The following is a 12,357-nucleotide window of genomic DNA, read 5'->3' as shown; positions in this document are numbered from 1 at the left end:
ATTCCTCAACATTTTAAAAGCCATCTATGAAAAGCCCACAGCAAATATCATTCTCAATGGGGAAGCACTGGGAGCCTTTCCCCTAAGATCAGGAACAAGACAGGGATGTCCACTCTCACCACTGCTATTCAACATAGTCCTGGAAGTCCTAGCCTCAGCAATCAGGCAACAAAATGAAATAAAAGGAATTGAAATTGGCAAAGAAGTCAAACTCTCCCTCTTCGCCGATGACATGATACTCTACATAGAAAACCCAAAAGTCTCCACCCCAAGATTGCTAGAACTCATACAGCAATTTGGCAGTGTGGCAGGATACAAAATCAATGCCCAGAAGTCAGTGGCATTTCTATACACTAACAATGACACTGAGGAAAGAGAAATTTCAATCCCATTACAATTGCACCCAAAAGCATAAGATACCTAGGAATAAACCTAACCAAAGAGGTAAAGGATCTATACCCTAAAAACTACAGAACACTTCTGGAAGAAATTGAGGAAGACACAAAGAGATGGAAAAATATTCCATGCTCATGGATTGGAACAATTAATATTGTGAAAATATTAATGTTATCCAGGGCAATTTACACGTTTAATGCAATCCCTATCAATACAATGGACTTTCTTCAGAGAGTTAGAACAAATTATTTTAAGATTTGTGTGGAATCAGAAAAGACCCTGAATAGCCAGGGGACTGTAAAAAAAGAAAACCATATCTGGGGGCATCACAATGCCAGATTTCAGGTTGTACTAAAAAGCTGTGGTCATCAAGACAGTGTGGTACTGGCACAAAAGCAGACACATAGATCAATGGAACAGAATAGAGAATCCAGAAGTGGACCCTCAACTTTATGGTCAACTAATATTTGACAAAGGAGTAAAGACTATCCACTGGAAAAAAGACAGCCTCTTCAATAAATGGTGCTGGGAAAATTGGACATCCACATGCAGAAGAATGAAACTAGACCACTTTCTTGCACCATACACAAAGATAAACTCAAAATGGATGAAAAATCTAGATGTGAGACAAGATTCCATCAAAATCCTAGAGGAGAACACAGGCAACACCCTTTTTGAACTTGGCCACAGTAACTTCTTGTAAGATCCATCCACGAAGGCAAAAGAAACAAAAGCAAAAATGAACTATTGGGATTTCATCAAGATAAGAAGCTTTTGCACAGCAAAGGATACAGTCTACAAAACTAAAAGACAACCTACAGAATGGAAGAAGATATTTGCAAATGACGTATCAGATAAAGGGCTAGTTTCCAAGATCTATAAAGAACTTATTAAACTCAACACCAAAGAAACAAACAATCCAATCATGAAATGGGCAAAAGACATGAGCAGAAATCTCACAGAGGAAGACATCAACAGGGCCAACAAGCACATTAGGAAACGCTCTGCATCACTTGCCATCAGGGAAATACAAATCAAAACCACAATGAGATACCACCTCACACCAGTGAGAATGGGGAAAATTAACAAGACAGGAAACCACAAATGTTGGAGAGGATGCGGAGAAAGGGGAACCGTCTTGCACTGTTGGTGGGATTGTGAACTGGTGCAGCCACTCTGGAAAACTGTGTGGAGGTTCCTCAAAGAGTTAAAAATAGATCTGCCCTACGACCCAGCAATTGCACTGCTGGGGATTTACCCCAAAGATTCAGATGCAGTGAAACGCCGGGTCACCTGCACCCCGATGTTTCTAGCAGCAATGTCCACAATAGCCAAACTGTGGAAGGAGCCTCGGTGTCCATCAAAAGATGGATGGATAAAGAAGATGTGGTCTATGTATACAATGGAATATTACTCAGCCATTAGAAATGACAAATACCCACCATTTGCTTCGATGTGGATGGAACTGGAGGGTATTATGTTGAGTGAAATGAGTCAATCAGAGAAGGACAAACATTATATGTTTTCATTCATTTGGGGAATATAAATAATAGTGAAAGGGAATAGAAGGGATGGGAGAAGAAATTGGTAGGAAATATCAGAAAGGGAGACAGAATATGGAAGACTCCTAACTCTGGGAAACGAACTAGGGGTGGTGGAAGGGTAGGAGGGCAGGGGGTGGGGGTGATTGCATGACAGGCACTGGGGGGGCACTTGACGGGATGAGCACTGGGTGTTATTCTGTATGTTGGCAAATTGAACACCAATAAAAAATAAATTATTAAAAAAAAGAGCTTCTGCACAGTTAAGGAAACAATTAACAAAACTAAAAGGCAATCTTTGAAATGGGAGAAGATATTCGCAAATGACATATCTGATAAGGGGTTAGTATCCAAAATAAAAAAAGAAAGAACTTATAAAACTCAACACCCAAAATAAAACAATCCAGCTAACAAGGGGGTAGAAGATGTGAATAGATATTTTTCCAAAGAAGATATTCAGACAGGCAACAGACACATAAAAACAATCAGCATCACTCATCATTGGGGAAATGCAAATCAAAACTACAATGAGAGATCACCTTACACCTGTCAGAACAGCTAAAATGAACACCACAGGAAACAACAGATGTTGGCGAGTATATGGAGAAAGGGAATCCTCTTACACTGTTGGTGGGAATGCAAACTGGTGCAGCCACTCTGGAAAACTGTGTGGAGGTTCCTCAGAAAGTTAAAAATAGGGCAGCCAGGGTGGCTCAGCAGTTTAATGCCGCCTTCAGCCCAGGGCGTGATCCTGGAGACCCGGGATCGAATCCCACATCGGGCTCCTTACATGGAGCCTGCTTCTCCCTCTGCCTGTGTCTCTGCCTCTCTCTCTCTGTGTCTCTCATGAATAAATAAATAAAATCTTAAAAAAAAAGAAAGTTAAAAATAGAACTACCCTATGACCCAGCAATTGCATTACTAGGTATTTACCCAAGGAATACAAAAATACTAATTCAAAGTGATACATGCATCCTGATTATCAACTAATAGTGAAATTATGGAAAGGGCCCAAATGTTCATTGACTGATGAATGGAAATGATGTGGTAAATTGATAGATGATGTGTAGGTGGGTAGGTAGGTAGAGATAATAGAGATATATACAATGTAATATTTCTCAGCCATTTGCAATGACATGGATGAAGTTAGTATTATACTAAGTGAAATAAGTCTGACAGAGAAATATGATTTCACTTATATGTGGAATTTAAGAAACAAACCAATCACGGGCGAGGGAGAGAGAGAGAGAAAAAAAAAACAAGAAATAGACCCTTAACTATACAGAACAAACTGATGTTTACAGAGGGGAAGTGGATGTGGGAATTAGTTAACTCAAAATGGATCATAGATTTAAATATAAAATGCAAAAATATAAAACTTCTAGAAGACAATATAGGAGAAAGTCTAGGTTTCATTAGGTTTGAAGGTGACTTTTAGATATACCAAAAGCACAACCTAAGAAAGTTAAAAACTGATAATTTCAACTTCATTAAAATTAAGAAGTTCCATTCTACAAAAGACACTAGTAAGAGAATGAAAAGAGAAACTATAGATGAAGAGAAAATCTTTGCAATTATCTGACAAAGGGCTTGTATCCAATATACAAAGAACACTTAAAACTCAACAATAAAAAGCAAATAACACAATTAAAAATGGGTAAAATATCTGAACGAATACCTCACCAAAAAAGGCAAAAACATATTTTAAAAATATTACAAATTAAAACAATGAGATACCACTAAACAACTTTTAAAATGGCTAAAATCCAAAATTCTGACAACACCAAATGTTGACAAAGATAAAGAGCAACAGGAATTCTCATTCTCATTGTTGGTAGAATATGAAATGCAAAAAAATGATCCAAAAAAAAAAAAAGAAAGAAACTCTTTGCAAAAGAGTTTGGCAGTTTCTTGCAAAACTAAACATACATTTAGTATATGATCCAGCAATTGCACTCCTTGTATTTACCCAAATGAGTTGGAAAAACATGTTAACATGAAAAATCTCAATTTGCAGCAGCTTTTCTGTAATTGCAAAACCTTAGAAGTAACCAAGATGTTCTTCAATAGATAAACAAACTATGATACATCTACACAGTGGATTGTTATTTAGTAATAAAAAGAAATGAGTGATAAAACCACAAAAATCATTAAGCAGGGAACTTAAATACATATTATTAAGTAAAAGACTGTAGGAGTCCAAATATATGACATTTTTGGAAAGGCAATACAACAGAGATATTGAAAAGATCAATGATTGCCAAGTACTCAGATGGATGGTCCTACATAGGAGGGCCTATAATAAATTGGTAGAACATGAGATTCAAGACAATGAAACTCTTCTGTTGATACTATAATGGTGGATACATGACATTATACATTTGTCAAAAGCTATAGAACTCTACAGCACAAAGATTGAAAACTATGTAAACTATGGACTTTAGTTAATAATATTGCATCAATATTGGTCCATCAATTTTAACATATGTAGCACATTAATCCGAAATGTTAATAAAACTTTGTGTAGGGAGTAGGAGGCAGAGAATGGGTATATGGGAACTCTGTACTTTCTGCTCAATTTTTGTATAAACCTAAAACTGCTGTAAAAAATTAATTCCATTAATTATGAAATGAAGCAGCATCAAAATTATACAGTAGTATAAAAACAGAGTGTAATACAAAGGTAGCTTTTGTCTTATTGATGAAACTAAGGCATAAAATAGAATTTAGAGAAGGGGAGGAGAAGAGAGTAAAGTTTGTCTGGAGAAGATGAAAAAGGATAATTTTGACAGAAAAAGAGTGTATACAAGTAAAACTGAAAAATAATGAATCAGTAGATGTATACCAAAGGAGCCCAGGGACTGAGGCAGCTGCCATGGAAGAAAATAGTTCATGGATACAGAGAACAGATCAGCAGCTCCCAGAGGTGGGGGTCGAAGTGGGGTGGGCAAAATGGGTGAAGGTGGTCAAAAGGTATAAACTCCCTGTTATAAATAAGTTGTGGAATGTAATGTACAGCATCTATAGTTAATAATGCTGTATTGCATATCTGAAAGTTGCTAAAAGAGTAGATCTTAAAAGTTCTCATCACAAGAAAAAAATTCTTGTAGGTGTGATAGATGTTAACTAGACTTATTGTGATGATCATTTTGCAATATATACAAATATCATACACTTGAAATTAATGTAATGTATGTCAAATATACCTCAATTAAATGAGTGAATGAAGAAAGAGACAAAGTGACAGACAAAAAGAAAGAACATTTTTAAATCATCACTAATATTTCTATTTTATTCTCTTGGGTTTGGTAGGAGGTCATGTTCCATCAGCCTATATGTGGGCATAAAGACCCCTGGTTTTGTCCATGGTGGAGCACCAGGGACTAAAATTATTCTTTCACCATAAGCCAATTAAAATCTGGACAAAAATATGTGAAAAAGCAATATTCAGACATTGTCAAAGAAAAGGTGCAAGGCAGTCATCTCTGACAGAAGGGAAACAAAGGAACAGACAGAGCCCTTTGATAAGCCCGTCTTCCTTCCTGAGGTTTCTAGGCCACAGCATAAGGAGGGGGATCTAAACAGAGTCTGCTATTCTCCTGGAGTGCAGAGACAAAGTTTAGAGTTTTGGAAGCCCAAAGCAGCTAGAATTCACAAAGTATACAGTATTAGAGAAGACAGCTACACAGATAGAGAGCTCCACAGATGTGCAGAGGGTTTCCCTTGAAGTAGAAAGAAACTTTCACTATCCACTCTGCAGCTCTAGATTTCTTTCTATCCAACTAGTCATTCAGGATTCTCTTGGATCAAAGGTATCTACAGAACTTGGGTGTGCTGTGGCATCAAGCTGCCCTTGGCTTTAAATATGGCAACATTAGAGTTTAAAGCTGAGGTTGAAAGAAGACAGGATTCCCATCAATCATTTCCAACCAAATCTTATTTTCCACTTCTGAATTGTATTCTTTTTTTTTTAAGATTTTATTTATTTATTCATGAGAGACACAGAGAGAAAGAGAGAGAGAGAGAGAGAGAAGCAGAGACACAGGCAGCGGGAGAAGCAGGCTTCACACAGGCAGTCCGACGTGGGACTTGATCCCGGGACTCCAGGATCATGCCCTGGGCCAAAGTCAGGCCCAAAACTGCTGAGCCACCCAGGGATCCCTCTGAATTGTATTCTGTAGCATACATTACATGATTGCTTCAAAATTCTTTCCAGGACTAAGGCATAAGCAAGGTAATTTCTCCTTTACATTGATAAATAGTCAGAAGTTTAGCATACTAGTTCTAGTAGCTTTTTATATTTATGCGCTGACAGGTACTCAGCTGTTTTCAAGGAATTAATGCACATAAGATCATCTATAATTCATAGAAACAAAACCTACAAATGACCTCTTAAATCTATCACTATTCATCTCAAAGGCCTAGCACCTATGAAACATTTCTGTAGCATACTCTAATCAAAACTAAAAATCTTCCAATCCAAGTGATAGCAAGGTATTCCTCAAAAATTAATCTGTTTTATGTAGCATGTAGCTCTAGCTAAGAATTTCAGTACTTACTTGCTAGCCAGCTCAACTGTTTATCTCCAAACTCCAGGTAATCTATGTTACTACCATAATAATAACTTTAAATAAGATTATATAAATTAATGCACTCAACAGAAGTTATTAACATCAATAATGCTTAGACAAATAAAAACTTACGTGGATCAGTTGCAGAAACATCTATAAATTCTTCAGTTGAGTGGGTTTTTATGAATTCTGAAATAATAGTAAGTTTGTCATATGTTTCAAATATCAATTATGTGTATTGAGCTTAAATTTCATAGTTTTTTTTTTCTAAATAACTCATTCAAGAGAAAGAAAATTCTAAAAAAAATAATAGAGCTGCCAACACTGGAGATCCTCCCAATCACACAACAAATGGTAACATCTGAATTAATGTATAGAGCAACTAAGTGACATGAACTCATCATTTTCTCAACAAGACTTGTTTTTCCTCTCTTATCCCCTTAATGTTATTATGATTTACTCTCCCTTCCTTTCATATCCAATCACCAAGTTTTGCCCAGTAAATTTTCTCAAATCTGCCCCTTTTCTTCTTATTTGCACTCTAATAAAAGCACTTATCACACAGGTGTGATAAGTGCTTCCATTCCTAGTCCCCAAATCTAGCTTCTACAAATGGCCAGAATAATCTGTCTACAATTGAATCCAACAATGCCCCTTCCCTACAAAAAAAGTCTTCAGTGATTCTCTATGATATATGGGGAAAAATAAAAAAAAAAAGTTCCTTAGCACACAATCTAATCCCTCTGCTGAGGCTCTCTCTTCTTACCTCATCCCTACTTACTAGCTTCAATTCTAATACCATTCTACTTGTAATTCCCTCTTCATGCTGTTTGTTCAGCTATATCTTCTTTGTAAAATACCAGATATCTCCCTTCTTCACTTGACTAAATCCTATTCATCCACTAAGGTTGTATAAAATCTTCCCAACTTCCTTGGGTTGACCAAATTGGCTATCTGTGGACTCACTGCAAATTATACATAACTTTTATCATGTGTCTCGCTATATATTAAAGTGATGCATAGGGGATCCCTGGGTGGCTCAGCGGTTTAGCTCCTGCCTTTGGTCCAGGGCATGATCCTGGAGTCCCGGGATCAAGTTCCGCATCGGGCTCCCTGCATGGAGCCTGCTTCTCCCTCTGCCTGTATCTCTGCCTTTCTTTCTCTCTGTGTCTCTTCATGAATGAATAAATAAAATCTTAAAAAAAAAGTGATACATAATGTGCTTTTGTCCTAAGTTATGTATTTTATGGTAGCTAACAACCAAGGTTTATTTGTTTTGTACAACTCCCAAAATCTGAAACATAAGAACTTTTATTGAAAATATCAAACTCGCCATTGAATATCTTTTTAAATTTGCTACTGTATAATTTTATGGCTATAAATTTTTAAACCGTAAGTCTCAAAATGTTAATGTACTATAGAAAACCCAATAAATGCTAAACATGTATAAGATATTATCACCTTCAATTAACTGCTGTACAGCTTCATAACTTTGTACTGCCTCTGGTGAACTTTCACTATCCCTGTTAAAATTTTAATAAGTACAACATTTATTTATTATCAAAAAATAAGAGTTTAAATTACATTGAAGAAATAGAATATATGCTCTACATATACATAGTTTGTAAAATAAAATTTAAACTATTATTTAACCTTTATTCAGACACTAAGATACATTAATTAGTATAATTGCAAGCAAATAAGTATAAAAGTCACACTATGTAATTCTATGATTGCTATATAACCCATGAATATAATTAGGTATAACAACAATATTAATAACAAAAAAATAGCAAAAGTAAGTTGGGTAGAAGCATGTGATTTCTTTTAATGGTGTAATTGTTAAGAGTACAAGTTCTAGAGTCAAACTGCTCAAAATTTGTTTTACCCACTTACTAAGTATATGACTTTGGGTAAGTTATCTCTCTGACTTCATTTAATAAAATTGGGGTACTAGAGCACATATCTTGTAAGATCGTTGTAAGGATCCAATACATGTAAAGTTACTAGGAAAATACCTGTACACATCAAACACTTAAATTTCAGATGCTACTATTTAATATTTTTTGAAACTAATTTCTGAAACTAATTTTTTGCCTCACAATAGCTCAAGTGAGTCTATCTGAGCCTCTGAACCAAGGATCTAGTCATGCAGCACCTATTGGAGCCAATTAAAGTGCCACTCCTTTCATTATTTTCGTCTAGTCATTGACAGATGGAGATATGACATAAGTGCATAATACGTAGTAGTCCCTCCCAATTACTTTCTATTTTAACATTATAAAAGGATTTTATATTTAATGCAAAAAATGCCTATAAACTTTTATTCTGATAGATTACTATACCAAATATAGTAGAATAATAGGGGAACAAATGAGTTAATTTAATTCAGGAATTCATAAAGTTATACATATTTATTTACTGTTTACATGTGATAAGAAATATGTAGATGTGTGTGACTTGCTCTGATCTTAAGGAAATAGTCTTTCCAGGAAGACTTACACATAAATTACTAATTCATAAACAAAGTTACAAGGTACAAGTGTACATTATTTTATTGTTTCACTTTACTACACTTCAAAGGTTATATTTTTTACAGATTGGTTTGTGGCAACCCAAGATACAAAAAGTCTATTGGTGTCATTTTTCCAACAGCATCTGTTCACTTTGTGTCTCTGCATCATATTTTGGTACTTCTCATAATATTTTAAAACTTTATTATTATTATTATTATTATTATTATTATTATTATATTTGTTATTGCTGTAATCACTATCTTTGATGTTATGGTTAAAATTGTTTGGGGGTACCATAAACCATGCCCATATATGGCAGCAAACTTAACAATAACTGTCATGTATGCTCTAACTATTCCACCAAGTAGCCTGTCCTCCCATCTCTCTCCCTCTCCTTGTGCCTTCCTATTCCTGGAGACATTACAATATTGAAATTAGGCCAGTTAATAACTTTACAATTACCTCTCAGTGTTCAAGCTAAACAAGGAGTCTCACATATCTCACTTTAAATCAAAACTAGAAATGATTAAGCTTAGTGAGGAAGGCACATCAAAAACCAACACAGGCGGGCAGCCCAGGTGGCTCAGCCGTTTAGCATCGCCTTCGGCCCAGGGCGCAATCCTGGAGACCTGGGATCAAGTCCCACGTCAGGCTCCCTGCATGGAGCCTTCTCCCTCTGCCTGTGTCTCAACTTCTCTCTCTCTCTCTCTCTCTCTCATGAATAAATAAAATCTTTAAAAAAAAAAAAACATAGGCTGAAAGCCAGGCCTCTTGCACCAGTTACCCAAATAATGAATGCAAAGGAAAAGTTCTTGAAGGAAATTAAAAGCACTACTCCAGTGAATACAAATGATAAGAATGCAAAATAGTTTTATTGCTGATATGGAGAAACTTCTACTGATCTGGATAGATCAAACCAGTTGTGTTATTCACTTAAGCCAAAGCATAATTCAGAGCAAAGTCCTAATTCTTCACTTCTATGAGTGCTGAGAGAAGTTAGGAAGCTGCAGAAGAAAAGTCTGAAGCTAGCAGAGGTTGGTTCATGAGGTTTGAGGAAAAGAAGCCATCTCCATAACATAGAAGCACAGGGTGAAGCAGCAAGTGCTAATGCAGAAGCTGTGGCAACTTATCCAGATCTAGCTAAGAGAATTAATGAAGGTGGCTACACTAAATGATAGATTTTTTAATGCAGACAAAACAGTCTTTTATTCAAAGACAATGCCACCTAGGACTTTCATAGCTGGACAGAAGTCAATGCCTGGCTTCAAAGCTTCAAACAACAGGCTGATTCTCTGGTTGGGGGCTAATGCATATGGTGACTTTAAGCTAAACCAATGCTCATTTACCATTCTGAAAATCCTGAGGCCCTTAAGAATTATGCTAGAAGAGGTTGGAAGATGACAGCAGAGTAGGAGGACCCCTAGGCTCACTTGGTCCCATGACTACAACTAGATAACAATCAAATCATCCTAAACACCCCAAAAATCAACCAGAACACTTTCAGAACAAACTCTGTAGCACAATATCCAAGACCTTTGGGATACTGTGAAAACAGTTATAAGGGGGGGCAAGTATATAGCAACAAAAGCCTACCTCAACAACCACCAAAAAATCTCAAATGAACAATTTAACCTTGCATCTACAGGAGCTAGAAAAAGAACAACAAAACCCAAAACCAGTAGAAAGAAGGAAATAATAAAGATTAGAGCAGAAATAAATTATATTGAAACTTCAGTCTGTCTCTGAGAATGAAGACCTGATGCTGAAGCTTGCTCCATTTCAGGACTGGGACTGGCATCTCCAAGATTTCCACCTCATGTCTTCAAGTTTGCACCTTGATCCAGACATCATCAACCCTGTCTCTCTAGTTCTTTTTGTTTGTCTGTTTAAGGCTTTATTCATTTGAGAGAGAGAGAGAGAGAGAGAGAGAGAAAAAACGCAGGAGGAGGGGGTGGAAGGGTAGGGGCCTGAGGGAGAAGGGGAAAGGGAGCAGAGTCCCCTGCTGAGTGTGGAGCCCGGGACAAGACTGATCCCAGGGCCCTGAGATTATGACCTAAGCAGAGGTCAGATGCTTAACCAACTGAGCCAACCAGATGCCCCTGTCCTCCTAGTTTTTGACGCTAAAAATGACACCATCCACCCCACCGAAGCCCCAGACCTGGACCCCCTCTCATCCGGGTTCACTGCTACATTCAGGGTCCTGGCCACCAACCCCCCCAGTGCCTCCTGCACCTGCCAGCCCTCTCCAGCACTTCTGCCCAGATTAGGGTCAAGCCTTCTGCCGCAGCTCTGGACAACCCAGCCCTGACGCACCCACACAGCACGAAGCCCCTGTCTGACTGCAGCGAGAAGCCAGCTACACTGCGCTGACTTGCAGTAAGTCGTTCATCCACCGCTGCACACTGGCCCAGCACTGCAGTATCCAGGCATCCACACAGGCTGGTGGCCCAACACCTCCTGTGGGACAGCCTTCAGAAGCACTGCGGCCGCTGCAGCCACAGGAAGCCGCAGCACCGCGGGGGTGCTGCAAGGCCTTCAGCATGGCTTGCTACTAACTCAGCACCTGCGCATGTCCCCTGCGCAAGTGCTGGGTGTGCACCAAGGGCTTCAGGCAGGACTCAGCCACTGAAGCACCTGTGAGTACACATTGGCTGGCTAGCAGCCATTCCCATGCCTGCAATGTGACAAGGCTATCGGCCAGAGCTCGGCGCTGCTGCAAAGTGCCCGTACCACGGTCCTCATTGGTGCAAGGCCTTCAGCCAGAGTCCAGTTTGCTGTACAACCTGTGCATCCACACGGCAAACGGTCCTGTGCCTGTCCCGTCTCCAAGACCTTTGGTGGGGCCTCTGCAATGCTGCAGCATCTGCAGGTGCATTCCGGAGTGTGCCCCATACCGCTGTCAGCTCTGCGGCAAGGCTTTCTGACAAGCCTCCAACCTCACTAAGCACAAGTGGGCACAGGAGGGTGTAACTACAGCTGCTGCCCCAGGCCCCGTCCTCAACCCTGCTTCAGTGTTGAGGCCAAGGCTGGTCTCCCTCCTGGGTCTTGATGCTCTCTGTTCTTGGGTCTGGCCTCAGCTCTGACCCTAACTCTGGCCTCAGCCCTGACCCTGGCTCTGTGCAGGGCTCCCTCCCTAATCCCAGCCCCAAAGCTGTCTCTGGCTCTGAATCTACCCTCACCCTTAATTCAGTCATATCTTCTGACCCTAAGCCTGGTCACAAGGCCAATTCCGGCCTGTGGCTAGCCTTGACCATGGATCTGGTCCCAGCCCCAATCAGCATCCAGTTTTATTCAACACACTACTGGAAGACCTAGCTGCCACAGCAGTAAGAC

General features: G+C 38.8%; 1 protein-coding gene across 13 annotated transcripts in view; it reads right to left on the bottom strand.

Annotated features, from left to right (window-relative positions):
- Positions 1–12,357, bottom strand: part of CCDC7 (coiled-coil domain containing 7) — a 383,481-nt gene that overhangs the window by 315,359 nt on the left and 55,765 nt on the right. For all 13 annotated transcript variants that reach the window (XM_077896533.1, XM_077896532.1, XM_077896535.1 and 10 more), the window contains exons 8-9: positions 7,970–8,031; positions 6,641–6,697 (exon numbers count right to left, since the gene is read on the bottom strand). In XM_077896533.1, the coding sequence (XP_077752659.1) occupies positions 6,641–6,697; positions 7,970–8,031 (119 nt within the window). The remainder of the gene's footprint in view (positions 1–6,640; positions 6,698–7,969; positions 8,032–12,357) is intronic.

The sequence above is a fragment of the Canis aureus genome, chromosome 5, assembly GCF_053574225.1.
Source record: "Canis aureus isolate CA01 chromosome 5, VMU_Caureus_v.1.0, whole genome shotgun sequence".
In the NCBI taxonomy this organism is placed as follows: domain Eukaryota; kingdom Metazoa; phylum Chordata; class Mammalia; order Carnivora; family Canidae; genus Canis; species Canis aureus.
Note: the sequence above shows the minus strand (reverse complement) of the source record. Positions and strands in the feature narration are given on the sequence as shown.